This window comes from Xenopus laevis, chromosome 5L (assembly GCF_017654675.1).
Source record: "Xenopus laevis strain J_2021 chromosome 5L, Xenopus_laevis_v10.1, whole genome shotgun sequence".
Taxonomy (NCBI): domain Eukaryota; kingdom Metazoa; phylum Chordata; class Amphibia; order Anura; family Pipidae; genus Xenopus; species Xenopus laevis.
This window is the reverse complement of record NC_054379.1, coordinates 140,054,745-140,073,511: the sequence shown is the minus strand read 5'-3', so window position 1 is coordinate 140,073,511 and position 18,767 is coordinate 140,054,745. Positions and strand designations below refer to the sequence as shown.

General features: G+C 40.7%; 1 protein-coding gene across 2 annotated transcripts in view; it reads left to right on the top strand.

Moving 5' to 3' along the window:
* Positions 1-18,482, top strand: part of ryk.L (receptor like tyrosine kinase L homeolog) — a 71,015-nt gene extending 52,533 nt beyond the window's left edge. For both annotated transcript variants that reach the window (XM_018261918.2, NM_001092809.1), the window contains 6 exon segments: positions 1,433-1,502; positions 4,298-4,430; positions 12,609-12,718; positions 13,396-13,555; positions 15,333-15,469; positions 16,512-18,482. In XM_018261918.2, coding sequence (XP_018117407.1) covers positions 1,433-1,502; positions 4,298-4,430; positions 12,609-12,718; positions 13,396-13,555; positions 15,333-15,469; positions 16,512-16,623 — 722 coding nt within the window. In that variant the 3' untranslated portion in view covers positions 16,624-18,482.
* Positions 18,483-18,767: the final 285 nt, after the last annotated feature.

The window sequence follows — 18,767 nt, the reverse complement described above, 5'->3', positions numbered from 1 at the left end:
TTTTGCGGGTAACCCGCGTGTACCCGACCCGCTGCAGGACTCTACCATGTGGCCCCCCTTAAAGTCGCTGACTAACTCAGTTATAGAGCTGAATAGCAGGAAGTAGCGTTCTGTTCTTTTATTGTTTTTATTTTCACCGAACTATTCCTTTAAGATCATTTCTTGTGCTAATGGTAGGTGACATTATATTTATGGTTAGGTAGGTTGTACCGACATTTCCCCTCCAACCATAACCATGGTACTTCTGGTGGAGATCATTATGTCCCAGGACTTGCTTTTCCTCAACCCTAATGGGTTACTGTAATGGGATCTAATGACTAATGATCTAATGCAGTAATCCCCAACCAGAAGCTCGTGAGCAACATGTTGCTCTCCAACCCCTTGGATGTTGCTCCCAGTGGCCTCAAAGCACGTACTTATTTTTGAATTCCTGGCTTGGAGGCAAGTTTTGGTGAAGCCAAATAAAGCCTCTTGTAGTCTGCCAGTCCACAAAGGGGCCACTAAATGGCCAATCCCATCCCTTATTTGGTACCCCAGGAACATTTAGTATGCCTGTGTTGCTCCCCAACTCTCTTTATTTTTGAATATGGCTCACAGGTAAAAAAGGTTGGGGATCCCTGATCTAATGGGAGAATAGTCACTAACAACTGTTACCAGAGTAGTTGAAATTGTGTGTGTTTCAACCACCTTCTATAACCTTTTAAGTTGCCAGGGTTTACATAGTTATACAAGAAATAATTTTGCTGCAGCACCTATTTGTTGCAAAAAGTGAAAAAAATAATTTATTATATCAGTCAACCAGGCAACCAGCCTGGTTGTCTGACCTAATAAATTAAACTTTTCACATTTTGCAACAAAGAGGTGCTGCAGCAAAATTATTTCTTGTATAATGAACAACTGTTGTCTGCACCTTATTTGGGGGTGCAGCATTGAGATCACCCAACCATATGATTGTGTGTGTGTGTGTGTGTGTGTGTGTCTGTCCCAGCACTGTGAGTTAAATATATACAGAGAGTGTTCTATTTGTACATGTAAGATGTGCACTTATCCAAGTCACAATTCAAATTTGCACAGTCCCGTGAATTTATTTCTGGCTAAAAGGCTAATTTGTCAATTTGACAGGAAAATGACTTGTTAATAGCCTTAGAAATGAGTGTGTATCTCTAGTGCTCTTTCATAGTATTCCTGTGTTTGCCTGTATTGTTCAATCTGTCAGCAGACTCATTCATGTACAATACATTTGTACCTTCCAGCACTGCTGCCTTTATAAACATTTGCACTAACACGGCATGGCTGGAATCTGTCAGATCTTAACTCTTCCTGTGCATAATTTGTTTTGCCATTTTCTTGCTATAAATCCTATGACGATCTAATCATGTGTTAAGGTGGGGTTCATTCTTGCTGCTGTTGACACCATTATCTTCTGTTATAGATCAGGCCTCAGAAGTTCAGATCACCATGATGTTGACTGAAAGCTGCAAACTCAGAGGACTACACCATAGGTAAGTGCTACCCCCATTGCCGTCTGTGCAACAGATTCTGGAATTCTTAGAAAATATTCCCTGTGGCGTAATCTCTAGAAAAGCCGCTTATTTACATGTGATTATTATGTATGATATATCTGTCAGTGTTCTCTTTATTGTTGTTTGTATCCCTGTGTGGTCCAATGAAATAACCAAACAAGCCTGATTATGGTGTGTTTCCAGTTACAAAGATGTGCAGGTGATGAGCCACATAATCTCTGTTTTGGGCCATTCTGATTTATTTCATATTTTTATTATTGAAAAAAAAAAGTGAAATCATGAATTTTTGTGTGGAAAGTGTTCTTGCACTGTTTGTGTTTGACTACAGACTAGGGATGCACCGAATCCAGGATTTGGTTTGGGATTTGGCTAGGATTCGGCCTTTTTTAGCAGGATTCAGATTCAGACAAATCCTTCTGCCCGGCGAACTGAATCCTAATTTGCGCCGGGGAGGGAAATTGTGACTTTTTGTCACAAAACAAGGAAGTAAAAAAGTGTTTTCCCCTTCCCACCCCTAATTTGCATATACAAATTAGGATTCGGTTCGGTATTCGGCAAAATCTTTAACGTAGGATTCGGGGGGTTCGGCTGAATCGGCTGCGTTTCCTTTATTTGAGCAGTAGAGATTTTGATGTTCCGATATCCGTACAATTAATCTTCCTTGTTCGGCTTTACAGGACTACCGCTCCTTATTTTGGTAAGCCCATTCGTTCACCAGCCTCACATTTGATGTGAAAAGCCATCTGTCTGCTCTCAGTCACTAGAAAAGAAAATGTACCTTATTAGTAGGTTTAATTTTCCTTGACTATAGACCTACATGTTGGCTGACAAACTGCAGTAGTCAGGCGCTATGTTCTGTACACATAGGGCTAGTTTACCTTTAAATCTTAAACAATTGGGTTTTTGTTCAGCAGCTCTCTCTAGTTTGGCATTTCAGCAGCTATCTGGTTGCTAAGGTCCAATTTATCGTAGTAACCAGGTAGTGGTTTGAATGAGTAATACAAAGTAAAAACAATGAAACTGTAGCCTCAGAGCAATAGAGCAATTTTTGAAAGTGGACATAAAATTCAAAAACTTTAAAAATGAAGACCAGTTGAAAAGCTGCTAAGAATTGGACCTTCTGTAAATTAAAGCTGTTACATTATACTGGTAGAACATTTTTTCCATGAACAGTATAGGCAGTAGACACAATAGTGATAGTTTCTCCACACTCGTGTCTACCTAGAGTAAGGATACGTACTGACACGAGCCTGGATGGAACAAGTAACCACACTGTATAGGCTCCTCCGTTTTTGTAATATTCTTGAACCATATCATCCTCTTTTGCCTTTTAATTCTGTTTGTGTTGTTTCATTAGGGCACATGTGGTGTTTTTATACTACATTTTTATTCAAAAATCCACACACATGTATACTGATGTCCGTTTTTCAGCCTGTAGTTTTCTTTGGCCAACATGCACAATTCCACTCTGAAGAATTTTAGTAAACTTTTGTGAAAAAAAGGCAAGCGATAAAGCTGTTTACATGCAAAATGCAGCCATATTGATCATCAATACACACCGTAAATTCCAGCACCGGCAAACAACGTGCAAATACGTATGCACAATCCATCTCACGAGCGGTTTGCCACCATATTGAAATACGCTGCATATTTTAGCAAAGTGTATTTCCAAACCAGCAGATCCCATAGAGTTCAATAATATGTTGGGGTTTTTGGCGTTTCTGCTGAAAAACACAAATACTGGCGTCACGTGGCGGACGTTGGATGTCAAGGCCCCCTTAGGAATTGCAATAGTGCGTATTCCGTTAATATCAATAGGGCTTCATTTTGTGCATATTTAACTCGGCTGCACGCTTTTGAAAATGCAACATGTGACCTCGCCCTTAGTCACAAGAATTTATCACGTTTCTGTGCCGATTGGCACATCCCTTGTGTTCTTAAGAAATCTTAAATATTGCTGTGATTGTTTCCTCATTTGTGCCCCAAGGGTAGTGGTTTCATGTCAGAGCTAATGCTAACGAGTACATTGTGCACCTTAATCTGGCACTCCTGCACTCATCTCTCATATTATGGGCTGAGGAATGGAGTCTTTCTAAATGTAGATTGTATTTACAATTTGTAGAAAACACGTTTGATTATATTTACAAATTGCACTACATTTATGTGCCTCTGTTTTTTGTTTTGTTTTTTTTTGCTTATTGTCAAATGTTCCTTGGTAAGAGAGAGACCTCCATTAGACGATCCCAAGATCCCGCTTACAAATCTTATTGATGCAGAAGCCATAATGGCTCGCATAAGTCTTGTGCCTGTCACTGCTTGTTTCTTTGAGGCTTTACTTTAGCAGTTCTTGGGTTTTACTGGATTACTTGAGTGTTATGGGACAGAACACGTAATTCAGATACAAATTAGAGACCCAGGTTAATCATTTATATAATACAATATAATCTCTGTAAAATCTCTCTTTGCACTAGTACAAAGCACAATAACTAAAAAAAAAAGCTGTTGTTTGTGCTCCCAAGTATAATACACTGGGAGTTCATTTTTACAGGATGCTGCTGCTGCATTATGGCACCAAATTGGGAAGGTTCAAGCCACCTGAACTATGAATTTTTGTATGGAATTTTAACACACACACCATTCCTTGAGCAGCAAAGCTCCAGCTATATTTGTAGCGGTTGCCTTGCCTGTATATGTGAGTGTTGTGCTGGCAAAGTTTGGGACTGAGTTCTGACCTGCTTAGCATACTGACAAACAAATTCTGCTTGCTTTTTTAGGAACCTGCTGCCCATCGGCCACGTGTGTATAGAAGATGGAGAGAAGCCCATGGTGCTGCTGCCGTATATGAACTGGGGCAACCTGAAACTGTTTCTTAGACAGTGCAAGTTGGTAGAAGCAAATAACCCACAGGTAAAGAATCATTCATAAACCCAGAGACAACTGTTAGCTCTAATGAAAAGTCTAAAGAAGTTGTGTGTTTAATTTCTGCTCATTGCAAAAATGTTGAGGTTGGATCGCTACAACGTTGCCCCTGAAAACTTTTGTTTTGCAAACGATTGTACCTTCGCTATAGCGTCAGGCATTTAACTTGCTGAACAGATTCCGTTCGCCTGAGCTAAATTTGCTTCTGCTCCCAGAAATCCCATCAGCCCCGCACTTTTCAATATCAGGAAATCACTGCATCTCTCAGTCATGTATTACTAACTGTATTAGCATGTCCGGGCAGGAATCCCATGTTTAACACATACTCCTGGAACCTGAGCTTCTGTGCAGCCTGTGGGCCTGTGCGAACTCTAGTAAGATATGTGTTTATGTAAGTGTTCCAGACTTGAGAAACTCTGCGCGTCATTGCACCTTTCCCTAAGCTTAACCCTTACAGGAGATATTTAGAACCTTTGGATAGAAGATCATTTTAATAAAAAGATTTATAGTGGTCAAAATTCTAAACAGATCCTGCAAAATGCTTGCACTTCACATTCCTTCATTCCTCCCCCACCTTTGTATGTGTAAATGTCTAAATAATAATTGCTTGATCTATCACCCACACGGCAACATTTTATGAGGGCTCTCCTTTCTGTTTTGATTTTTGCCACTGATCTTGGAAGCTCCGCTGTAGGTAGTTGCAGCCCTGTTGATACCATCATGAGGGCAGACAATATTGGCAGTTGCATGGAAATATGTGGACACCTACATGGCCTTTAGCAGAACAGAAGCCAATATGTCTCCACTCTGACTGAATGAAGCCACCTTCCCCTCGTCTTTGCGTTACACTGAGTAAAGGCAGGGGCACACGGGCATATTTAGTAGCCTGGCGACTAATAGCCTCTTCTTCGGGGCGACAATCTCCCCAAACCGCCTTCAGACTGCTATAATGAGAAAACACCACGCAATGGCACTCGCGGCGATTCAATTTCCGAAGTTGCCTCATGAGGAAGCTTTGGTCGACTTCGGAAATCGAAGCGCCGCGAGTGCATTGGTGCAGGCGATTTTTCATTTTAGCAGGGGGGGGGCAGTTCGGGTGATTGTTGCCCCGAAGAAGAGGCGACTAAATCTGCCCGTGTGCCCCTGACCTAAGTGACTGAAAGAAGTGTGCCAGCCAAGGAATGTAAAAATGGCTGCTCGCATGCCAGAAATTTTGTACAGCAGTTGCAAGACAAAGGCAAAGATCATAGCATCAAAAACAAATATTAGAGTTTAGCTTTTTTTTGACCTACCATCAAGTTCTGGCAGCGGACGCCCTTCTTTATACTAATGTAAAGCAGAGGTACAACACACCTGCGTTGATTTTTGCATTCTTTGGCAGGCTTTCAGTTAGCAGTTGTGCATAGCAGGCAGCTGGAGAGATAAGCATTATGGCTCTATAAGGAGGTCTGACAAGATAAACATTTCACAAGAGAAATCTCTGATGTGCTGAGCTTTCATTTTGGGATCGTAGGAATAAGCCAGCCACCAGAAAACCCCTTCCCATGACTGCATCCCTCTCTTTATCACCCCATCTACTCTCATTAAGAAGAAATAACACTCGCACATGAAACACTTTCCCAGACGCACTAAAACAACACTTGCCTGCGCTCCCCTTTATTCATGCGGGCAAAGCAGATTCCTCTAGTGAGGAACTCGCAGGCAAATGGAGTCGACAATAAAAGCGATGTTAAAAGTGCGCAGGTTGCCAATTATCCATGTCTGCTTGGGAAGATCTAGCAGCAATTATAGTTTGGTGTAAAATGATATTTACAACATAATATGATTTCAAATAAACCATGCAAACCTGCAGCAGGAATTCTGTATCTGATGTAGTTTAATGGCACTCAAAGCAGGGGATTAGCAAAATAACCCGAAATGAAGGTGTAAAGGGCACAATCAAGAAGCAAACAGTATTGTAGATGTGAAAGCACAGATAGGAGATAAAAATACTAGCTCACTACTGAGTCCCCAGCTCATCCTTTTGTTAAAGGTACAAGTGGTTTGTAGGCAGTGACTCACAGGGACAGAAGGCAATCTCGCTCGTGTTTGTTGGAAGAGATGCATAGATACAGGTATGGGACCTGTTATCCAGAATGCTCGGGACCTGGGGTTTTCTGGATAACTGATCTTTCCATAATTTGGATCTTCATGCCTTAAATCTACTAGAAAATCATGTAAAGATTAAATAAACCCAATAGGCTGGTTTTGCTTCCAATAAGGATTGATTATATCTTAGTTTGGATCAAGTACAAGTTACTGTTTTATTACAGAGAAAAAGGATATAATTTTTTTATTTAATTTTGGATTTTTTCCCTAATCCTACTAATATTTCTAAAAATCCTGGGCTTTCCGGATAATGGATTGTTACATAATTTCTTTGATACTTTGTCTACTAGAAAATCATGTAAACATTAAATAAACCCAATAGGCTGGTTTTGCTTCCAATAAGGATTAATTATATCTTAGTTTGGATAGTTATTTGGATAAAATGGAGTCTATGGGCGACAGCCTTTCCATAATTGGGAGGTTTCTGGATAACGGGTTTCTGGATAAATGATCCCATACCTGTACTGAGTTGAGCTTTTACCTAAAGGCTTTTAAGTAGGGATAGGCTGCATCTCATGCTAATTTTATTTTAGGAGCGGGTAGTAGCATGGATGGGTTGCACATTAATGATTGAATAGTCGCGTTTACTTCAATGCTATACCAAAATCCAATAAAATTTTAAACTACTGTGTGGTTGCTAGGCTTTCTGACCATAGCAAAGGCCCATACTCAATATAAAGAGTATATGGCAGCTGACAGTTTAGCCCCCCAAGCATTTGCCAGAGTATAACAGATTGACAGTGTGGGATCTGTCTTTATTTCCCCCTTGAAGCTATAAGATACAATAGGCAAAAGTTAAATGAATATATTATTGCATTTTCTTAATGGTCACAAAAAAAATGTGACTGTGAGAAATATTTTGAGACAAGCTCTGGGCTAACATCATTTATGAAATGTGCTGTGTGGATCAGTTTCATATATATTCAACACTCACTGAAGCAACTGGAAATGTTCACAGGGTTAATGTTTTTAGCAATAAATGAAGAGAACCATTTGTGCTTATCTGCCCAGCACAGCTATGTATTCTGTATTTGTACCAGCAATTTGCAGCACACGCTGCTGTCCAAACGAGGGAGCCTCCCAGCTTGACCCTTGCCGGGTAGGAAGGCTGACCTGCATTAGGAGCTGCCAGCTTTCATAGGAAAATAGCTGCAAACGGAGGGTGTGAGCTGGACTCTGGAGACACTGAAGGAAGGCTTCGATATTTCCATGAGGGACCCAAAAATGTATCCCTACCCATAAGTTGTAACCCTGATATAAAACACTCCATTACACCTCTATGTATCTGTGGCCATGTAACGCACTAGATGGGGCATCTTATTCAATAGTTCTTCAATAGCTCCCTTCTATATCTCGACTTGCTGTCGCATTTTTATATCTACATTCTCCCGGTTTTATCTTTAGACAATGATGTTTTCATTTATAGTGCCCCTCCCTTGCTTGTTCAGCTCCGTGTCTTGAGCAGGACGGAAGAGCTTGCAAACGGAGTGATAAGCAGTATACGCACAGTATAGTTACTGTATAAACTACTTTCTACAGCAGTCAGCAGGTTCACATTTTCAGGCTAAAAATATTGGGTTTGTTTTACAACGTGTCAGAAAGAACCATATGGGACTGTTTCCATTTTGTCTGTCCAAGACATTGGAAAACCTTACTTTATCAGATCCTTATCCCACCTGGCAGTTAATAAAACGGTCTAGATTTTAAAAGTAGCTACTTGTTATTGTTACTGTGCTATAAATTCTGAATTTTATGGACTGAACTATACATGAGCCATATAGCAGCTGCACATATTTTAAATCACTTGACAGTAGGGATGCATCAAATCCACTATTTGGGATGCAGCTGAATCCCTGAATCCTATGTGAAAGATTTGGCCAAATACCAAACCGAATCCTAATTTGCATATGCAAATTATGAGCGGGAAAGGAAAAAGTGGATGGGAAATTGTATAAAAAGTCTCTGTGCGTGGGCTCTCAGACCTATTGCCCGAAATGTACCCAACTAGATGTAAACTTATTTCACTACTTATGGGACTGTCCAAAAGTGTATAAGGTACGGTTATCCTTGGAAAAAATTTTGACTCTAAAACTAAAGCATAAATTAAACTAAGCCCAAAATCTGCACTCTTCCATCTGGACCAGGTCTGAAGAGGCAGCCCGATTCTCAGAAGGATTTATTGTCAAACTTAATTTTGCTGTTTACAGCTGCTACAAAAAAAACGATTGTTATTAAATTGTCTGTCCAAGCCACTCCTTCAATGACTGACATCCTATCTCTTCTAAACCAACTTTGTTGGCAAGAAGCAATGAGAGCACCTTAAAAGATCATTTACTGAAATGTGGTCAATATTCTGGGATCAAATTGACTCTAGCTCCAAATCACATACTTTGGACTTGCTACAATAATAAGCTAATCTGTAACGGTTCAATGAAAATGTCTACTTATTCTTTATTTTTATTCATTGTATTACTTGTGTACTTTTTTAGGATATTCGCTGAGGGTTACTTTAAGGTTTGGTCGTTTAGTAGTTTGGCTGTATGATCGGTGTATTAATCTCTTGAACAATCAAGATTGCTCCACCTATTATAACTGAATGAGCTTCACTGTTTAGCCTTCATCTTTTGTCAAAATTTCTGCTTGGTTAAAAAACAAAAATCATTTAAACACAGAAAAAGTGGAAACCTTTTTTTACCGCCTTGTTTTGTGATGAAAAGTCACGTGCTTTTCCTTCCGCCCCTAATTTACATACGCAAAATAGAATTCGGTTCAGCCAGGCACAAGGATTCGGCCAAATCCTGCTGAAAAAGGCAGAATCCTGAACTGAATCCTGGATTCAGTGCATCCCTACTTGATGGATTTTTTTCAATCCAAATCAAATGTGTAACTTTCCTTTCTTTCCATTTTGTGCAGTTGCTCAAACCCTCCTCAAGTGCTTTGTGTCCGTTAATACTCTTGCATGATCATCCCCTACATCAGGGGTCCCCAAACTTTTTTTTTTTTACCTGTGAGCCACATTCAGATGTAAAAAGAGTTGATAAGCAACACAAGCATGAATAAAGTTCCTAGGGGGGTGCCATGTAAGTAAGATTTGGCTATTTGGTAGACCCTGTGTGGGCTGGTAGACCTGGAGACTCTGGCTGTCAACCTGTTTTTTATGCAAACAAAATTTGCCCCAAAACCAGTAATCCAAAAATAAGCACCTGCTTTGAGGCCACTGAGAGTAACATCCAAGAAGTTGGTGATTACATGTTGATTACGAGCCACTGGTTGGGGATCACTGCTCTACATGTTACGGCACTAAAGGTAAAGGGGAACAGTCACCCAAAAAAATTATTCATAATCCTATTTTATCACATCAAGTCAAGCAAAATGAACTTTAATTACACTATATAAATTATTTGAATCTGGTTTTCTTCCATCTGGGAATTCATAATTATAGCTAGCAGGCAGCAGCCATTTTGTGCACACAGTTATTAAGCCAAGCCTTGTGTCATCTCAGTATCTTGTTTGTGCACCAGAATGGGGGACCTGATATCCATCCCTATGCCCTGGCTACACAATTAAATGGTGAAGAGAACGATGGAAAGTGGGGAGAACAGCGACATCTAGGAAGTGCTGAATGGAAAGTGAAAGTAATTGTCTGCCCCGCCTCTATGTCCAGGGCATAGAGGAGGGGTAGACAATATTTGATTGACAGCTGAAATGTTTAAATGAGCTTACAACAGCTATAAATGCTTTAATAAAAAAAATAGAAATTGGATTTCATGTTTAATTTGAAAAGGACTTTTATTATACAGCTTTTTGTGTCTGGGTGACAGGTCCACTTTAACTCACTAATCATATGTCCCAACTTTGGCACAAAACTAACTTTGGTAGTACCAATGAAATCAAAACAATAGACTGCGGGATTGCTGTAATGTTATGAGAGGTGAGCCCGTGCCCTCAGCAGTAGGCATATAGGGAAAAAGACAGTGGGTATAGATTTGTTTTTCTCATAGTTCCCTGTTATGTGCCGTGAGTGATGTGCTCATTTTTCAACCTTCTCCCTATTTCCAAATTAATGTTCCCAAACATCCATTTTCATGACTCTGATATATTCCTGCTAGTAAGGGCAAGTCTGACTGGAGCTTTTTGGCTCTGGAAATGGCTCACGGTTGGAATTCGGTTGGAGAGACTTGGCCTCTGCCAATAATACACACATGATATGATCGCTGCCTGCACACTGTGTGGTACAGCTTTATGCCGAGGGATATTGTCACTACCAGATTTCACCCAAATGAATCTGCTTTCCTGACTGTGTATTAAAGGGTAGTTGACCTTTATTATTTATTTTGTATAGTTTTTGAATTATTCACCTTTTGCTTCTGACTTTCCATCTTGTATATAGGGGTCGATGGCCCCATTAAAAAACAAATGTTCTGTAAGACTACACCATTCATTGTTATTGCAAATTTTTATTACTCCTCTTTCTATTCAGTCCCGCTCCTATTCATATTCCAGGCTCATATTCAAATCCACGCATGGTTGCTAGGGTAATTTTGGGCCTAGCAACCAAATTGCTGAAATTGTAAACTGGAGAGCTGCTGAATAAAAAGCTAAATAACTCAAAAACCACAAATAATAAAAACCAATTGCAAATTGTCTCAGAATGTCATTCTGTCCATCAGGGATCCCTAACCTATTGAACTCGTGAGTAACATTTAGAAGTAAAAGGAGTTGGGGAGCAACGCTAGCATGAAAAATGTTCTTGTTGGTGCCAAATAAGTGCTGTGCTTTGGTAACCCCTATGTGGATTGTCAACCTACACTGAGGCTCTGTTTGTCAGTGCACCTGGTTTTTATACAACCAAAACTTGACTCCAAAAATGGAATTCAAAAATAATCACCTGCTTTGTGGCCACTGGGAGCAACATACAAGGGGTTGGAGAGCAACATGTTGCTCAAGAGCTACTGGTTGGGGACCACTGCTCTACATCATACTAAACTTTAACTTAAACCCCTTTAAGAAATTAAGATCCAAATTACAGAAAGATCTGGAAAATCCCAGGTCCCGGGCATTCTGGATAACAGAATTCTGCTGCTTACTTAATACAGGTATGGGATGTAAAGGTGGCCATACACAGAGAGATCCGCTTATTTGGCAATGTTGCCACACGAGCAGATCTATCCCCGATATGCCCACCTTGAGGTGAGAGATATTGGACTGATCCAAAGTGGACCCTAGAGCCCATCAATCAGATCATAATGCAGGACGGTCGGCTCCGTTTCTGACGAAGGAGCCGTCTGAGGCGGCTCCTGCAATGCCGCCCACCCTCGCCGACTTACCTGTTGGGAGGGGTGGCAGGAACACTGTTGAGGAGAGCGTAATTGTGCTCTCTCGCAATAGTACAGCCGAATTTCCAGTTTAAAAAACGGAAATTCGGCTGTTAAAGGTGCAGGAGCGGCTTTTTGCCGCCCCTGGAATCCTCTCTGGCGCTGCTGCCTCAGGCGAGCGGCTCAGCTCGCCTCATTGGCGGAGCGCCCCTGAGGATGGTGGGCGGTTGGATCGCAGAACCACATCAACAAACAGATCCAACGGGATTTTTAACCCTGCACGATCGGCGTCTGACTGACTTTCGGCCAGATATCAATCAGGGAAGCCCGTCGGAGGGCCCCATACACGGGCCAATAAGATGGCGGCTTATTAAGTCATTCTATGTTTTGAATCAAGTGCCTACGTTGATATCCCTTTAAAGGCATGTGGCATTCACATATCTGTTCTGGAACATTAAGTACCGTATATATTTTATCCTATGGATTCTTTCATGTGGGAATGGGGTGAGGTTGCAGTAGATTTATGAAGATTGTAATGTGCCCTATAAACATTGGTGGTAGAGTGCCCATACTGGTGACGGCTTTGTCACACACACACGAGTTTCCGGGACTTGTTAGGATTAACGCTACGTTCTGTATATGTAGCCTGACATGTTGATGTATATGTGTATATATACAGTATATATCCATTTCTCTCCTTCAGGCAATTTCCCAGCAAGATCTGGTGCACATGGCCATTCAGATTGCTTGTGGGATGAGTTACTTGGCACGACGGGAAGTTATTCACAAGGATCTTGCTGCTAGAAATTGTGTGTAAGTATATGTATTCTGAAATGTAGGAACTCCTCACAATGAGCCGTATAACCCGTGGGTCAGCCTTGTCACAGTCACATGCTGTGGACTGAAATACAATGTTTTATGTCATAATGATTAAAGGGTGTCTAAATCCTGAATATGGCTTGAAATGATAGATTTTGTATGCTTACTGTACAAGCCCAGAGGTTCAGCAGCACTATAATAGTTGAGCTCTCCATCTTGGATATTGTTAGGAGTGTCGGCGACACTGCACATGCCCAGTGTGCTTTTGGCAGCTGTTGCTTGAGCTGCCATGCAATGCAAGTCAGAATTAACTAGTAATAAGCCTTGGGGTGGGAAATATCGGGCTGATCCAGTTGTTTGGATGATTGGATCGATATTGATGCAGTTGTGAACCTGGATCCGATGGGAAACTCAAACCGCTTGATGGGGTAGATATTGGTCAAGGGGCCCCATTTAAATCTGCCCATGTATGGCTGCCTTTATAGCAGTTTGTGGCATGGTGAAGCACATTAATCAATTGGATCAGGAGAAGTCTACCACAGGGATTTTTTTGTTGCTGTTATAAACAGAAAAAGAAAATGTGTTGGTCTGGCTGTGGCCATCAGCATGCAAATCATTGTTTGTCTCGAGCAAAAGCTGCTTTGTGACGCTTAGCGTGTCTCTCTCCACAGGATTGATGAGTCTCTTCAGGTAAAGATTACAGACAACGCTCTCTCTCGAGATCTTTTCCCCATGGATTATCATTGCCTCGGAGACAACGAGAACCGACCTGTGCGCTGGATGTCTCTTGAGAGTCTAGTGAACAAAGAGTTCTCCAGTGCAGGGGATGTGGTGAGTGCCAATATTTCTGAAAGACACACTGCTTTTGTCTTACTTACCCTTCTGCCATGGGCTGATTCTCAGAATGAGAGAAATGAAAGTAAACTCTAAATCTGCAGCATCCACAAACCAAGCATATCTCTTCCCAGCATTGCCAAATGATCGGTCATAACAGGGTCTATTCAGACCCATTAGCAGAGACGGTATCTTTTAGGTCCTTTTCATGTTTCTGTAAAAAGAAGCCATTAAAGGGGTGGGTTCACCTTTAAATAATCTTTTAGTATGTTCCAGAATGGCCAACTTTTCTATTGGTCTTCATTATTTTTTTTAGAGTTTTTAAATTATTTGTCTTCTTCTTCTGACTCTTTCCAGCTTTCAAACGGAAATCTAAAAACACATGTTTCGTAAAGGCTACACACATCGTTATTGCTACTTTTTTATTACTCCTCTTTCTATTCAGACCCTCTCCTATTCATATTCCAGTCTTTTATTTAAATCAATGTATGGTCGCTAGGGTAATTGGGACCCTACCAGCCCGATTGCTGAAAGTGCAAACTGGAGAGCTGCTGAATAAAAAAGCTAGATCAAAAACCATAAATAATAAAAAATGAAAACCAATTGCAAATTGCTACATCATCACTAAATGTTTAATTTAAAGGTGAACAACCTGTTTAAGCTATGCCATCTTTTCCAGAGCTTACAGGTCTGATTTCACCCACATGGTTTCTGTAGGACCTGGTTCTTCCCAACCTGAATCAACCCATAAGCTTCTCTCCCCACCATGGTTTCTGCTCATGTATTTTCCTCCTGGTTTTGTTATGTGTGCAAATCTGAGTACTTTATATCTAAAGTCACATTCCTCTCTATCTGGAAAGCTCTCCACTTATCAGCTGCCATCCTCAGGCTGACCTCCCTCTTGAGACAACAGGTCCCCAGAACACCGAATTCTTGTTTTCTTAAGAACTTTGAAATAACAAACTTCCTGCCATTCAAGGAGCAGTTCACAAGTTGGTTCCCAGCATAGGGACAGATCGGCCTTAACTAAAGGGTGTGATAAATGTACTAACTTGGATCCTGGTGCATTGGGCTGAGCATGTTTGTGCAATTGTTCTATACGTCATTTGATCTATTGTGATATTTCTTCAGCTTTGGCGGCAGCTTGAGGCAATTTGTTATATCATGATAAAATTATTTAAAAGAATTGTATTTCAGTTATGTTCCTAAAGATATGTACGATTCTGCAATGAACTATGTTCAAATTGGTGTTCTAAGAAATAATGTAGTCCCTGCTTCAAAGTAAAAGGATATTAAAGTGATACTGACACTTAAAATGTTCTTTCCAAAATATTATTCTACATTAAAATTACCTATAGGTCATGTTGATCATTTTTCACTGATAGTTCTGCTTTTATAAGTAATTGTTGCTTGAAGTTTCTAATGCTAATGGGCTACTGCTGCACATATATGGCAGCCTCTTCATAGAGGGACATTGGGGTAAGAAAGGTAATATAAAAGCATCAGGCAAATACTTCTATGGCAACATTATAAATAGCATTCAAAGATAATGTTATGATAGATATAAAAAAAAAAAGTATCTCTTTAAGTCACACTTCTGTGACCCATTTAATGGTCCTCTGCTTGAAGCCTTTACATAGTTGTGCACTTGTATCTCATCTTTATAATAAAAAAAAATGTATGGATACTTTAAATTGATTTCCAGTTTTCTGTGTTTAATCCAGCTTTAGAATGTCACATCTCCTATTATTCATTACCATATTTACTTTTACAGTGGGCGTTTGGAGTGACCTTGTGGGAGCTTATGACGCTGGGACAAACGCCATACGTTGATATTGACCCCTTTGAAATGGCTGCATACTTAAAAGATGGCTACAGAATAGCCCAGCCAATCAACTGCCCCGACGAGCTGTAAGTACTTGTATAACCAAGAAATTGCTTTTTTTTTTTCTCAATACAGAGAATAGTGAATAATAAAGTATTTATGATATCAGAACAGGTTAACTTTGTGTTTACATATTTAGTTTCAACTAGGGGATGCAATATTCTGTTCATATTTTATTGCCAAAGGCAGCATTTTCTATCTAAATCCAGCCCCATTATCATATCAACCAGTATTTGTACTTACTAGCATCAGTACTGTTTTCAGTTCTTCCCCTCTGACTCTGACAGACCAAAACGTTTAGCAGTGAGGGACTATACCAAGAAACACTATTGTCTACTGCCAGTTAGGGTTCATGCGTTTAGCATTATATCTAATGGAACTGGTGCTCAGCACCAGTCAGTGTAAATGGCATAATTCACGTTACACATGTAGTTAATGCCAAATGACATGTTCTTGATGAAATGTCACATTTGGGTTGGAAAACCTAGAAACAAAACTTGTCCAGGGGTTGAGCTTTAGTTGGGTCCATGGGTTGAGCTTTAATTGGGTCCATGAGTTGAGCTTTAATTGGGTCCATGGGTTGCGCTTTGGTTGGGTCCATGGGTTGCGCTTTAATTGGGTCCATGGGTTGCGCTTTAATTGGGTCCATGGGTTGAGCTTTAATTGGGTCCATGGGTTGAGCTTTAATTGGGTCCATGGGTTGAGCTTTAATTGGGTCCATGGGTTGAGCTTTAGTTGGGTCCATGGTTGAGCTTTAATTGGGTCCATGGTTGAGCATTAGTTGGGTCCATGGTTGAGCTTTAGTTGGGTCCATGTGTTGAACTTTAGTTGGGTCCAGGGTTGACCTTTCGCCTTAGTTGGGTCCAGGGTTGACCTTTCGCCTTAGTTGGGTCCAGGGTTGACCTTTAGCTTTAGTTGAGTCTGAGGTTGCGCTTTAGTTGGGTCCAGGGGTTGAGCTTAATTTTTTTTTTCACCCTGGTCTTTCACAGTTAGAGTTAATCCTTATTAAGTCTGAAACCATAGGAATCTCTCAGTACCTTTCTAACTGCTCTGCTGTTTGCTATCTAGGTTTGCTGTCATGGCCTGTTGTTGGGCCCTGGACCCAGAAGAAAGACCGAAGTTCCAGCAGTTAGTCCAGTGCCTGACAGAATTTCACTCTGCCCTTGGAGCCTACGTATGAAAGCCAAGCCTGATGATCTCTTGCATCACACACACGCGAATGCACAAACCTTCCCCCTTCTGTAAAGAGCTCTCTCAACACACAGTGCCTTAGGAAGCTATGTTAGTCACATTTTTTTTTCTTTTGTAAAATAGTTTTTATATCAAGTATTTTATAGTAATTAGATCACATTTTGTGGAACCGGACAGACAAACGCTACACGCAAGATCACTGATCGCAATCTTATATCAGCAACAAAACACTATAGAGGAATATGAGACTGTTTCTTCAAAGGACTTTTCTTAAAGTAACGGACACTTGTACTTTTATAAAAAAAAATAGTGGAGGATTTTTTATTTTTTTTTAATCTCCAAACAGCAGAACAAACCCATATGGTACTTGTAGCAATGATACATGACTGGACATCTTTAAGATGCATTGTTCCTTTGTGAAAGGGCAAAACCCGTAACTTATAACAGGTGACGAAGCCTCATTAGTAACCCGTTAGTCTTCTGATTTGTACATAGAGCAATAGCTGGGCTACAGGCAAGTCACACGGAGACTATTGTGACGTCTCTTGCTGCCAGAAGGACTGAGAATGGAAAAACATCTGGAAGCGATGGGATTATAGGGTACGCTCACTCCTCAGTCACTTTATTATTGTACTTACCATTTTGCTTACAGGTATGCAGGCTGTACAATTTTGTATGATATATATCTGGTCTCATTGTTTTACATGTATTGCCACTAAGTATTGTCTTAAGAACATAGTCCCATTATCCCCTCAAAACAAAAAAGATGATTTCAAATATTACAGTCCTGCACGGAACCAATTTATTAAACCCAACCTGCACCCCACATACTTACCCGCTTGGACCTCCGACCTGCAAGTACCTTATCCGCATTGTAAACCAGAAGTGACATCTTTTAGAATTTGGTGTGATCAGAAAAATAGGAGTAAAACTCGCTATTGAGAGGACCCACGACCCGACCCGCAAACCTGGGGAACAGCCGACCCGCGTCTATACCCGCTCCCGGAACATCTACCTGCAACCCGCAGGGTACCACAACTTTTTGCGGGTACCCGACCGGCTGCAGGACTCATATATATTACTGAACAGCTGGAGCCAGTGCTGGGGGGGGGAGAATATATTACATAAATCGTTTGCAGCCCTCCAGCTGTTGGCAAACTACAGTTCCCAGAATCTCCCTTGACATCCTTCAGTTATTTTACAGCAGCTAACGGATTCCGGCCTGGACAGCTTTCATGGAAATACTGAAAATATCTGCTGGTCTTCTTTTTTTAATATATATTCTGACCCCCACACGCTGGAGCCCCAAGGCAGATGCTTTCTGTGCCCAACCCTAGCCCTGGGATTGACTTCACCTGGACCAGAACATGGGATATATTAGTGTTGCCTTTATATCTGGTTCATGAGTGGATCCCTCTATTGGGCTATTCAGATAACCAGTCCTGATTGGTGACTGGTTATGTCAGTGGCCAACAATAATTGTTCGTTAGGGTCCATGTTTATAAAAACAAAATTAACCAGTTTTAAAGGGAGGGGGCGGGAACATCCCATAGCAATCTAATAGAAACAAATCTTTGTTTTCCTAAATATGGCCCTAGATTTTTGGTAGGGAGGGGGCGGGGGTTTTTATTCTGTTTAGGGGGGGTTGGTGCTTAAAGCATCTGCTTATTCTATGGTAGTTCCTAAGTAATTTGGTTTGAACCCCCTGTCTCTGCTACAAGACTAATTCCAGCCGAGTCAGAAAAGACGCTAAATGTATTATTCTACATATTGCAGTGACCTTTTTATTTCACGTTTATTTATTTTTCTTTTGTTACTGTATAAAAGTCTCCTGTACCCTTTTTTTAATCCAGTGTCTGTTTGAAAAGAGAATCCTAGTGTCGAAATTATTCTATTCTCTGTCTTTCCTGGTTACCCACTGATATAGTAGAAATAATATGTATCATGCTCTGCACCCCACTGATCATTCGCTAAACTTTGATCCACGATGTGTAGGAAAGGGATGATTTCAAATGGGCCTGTAAGGAGATTAAAGGGATACTGTCATGGGAAAAAAAAATTCAAAACGCATCAGTTAATAGTGCTGCTCCAGCAGAATTCTGAACTGAAATACATTTCTCAAAATTGCTGATT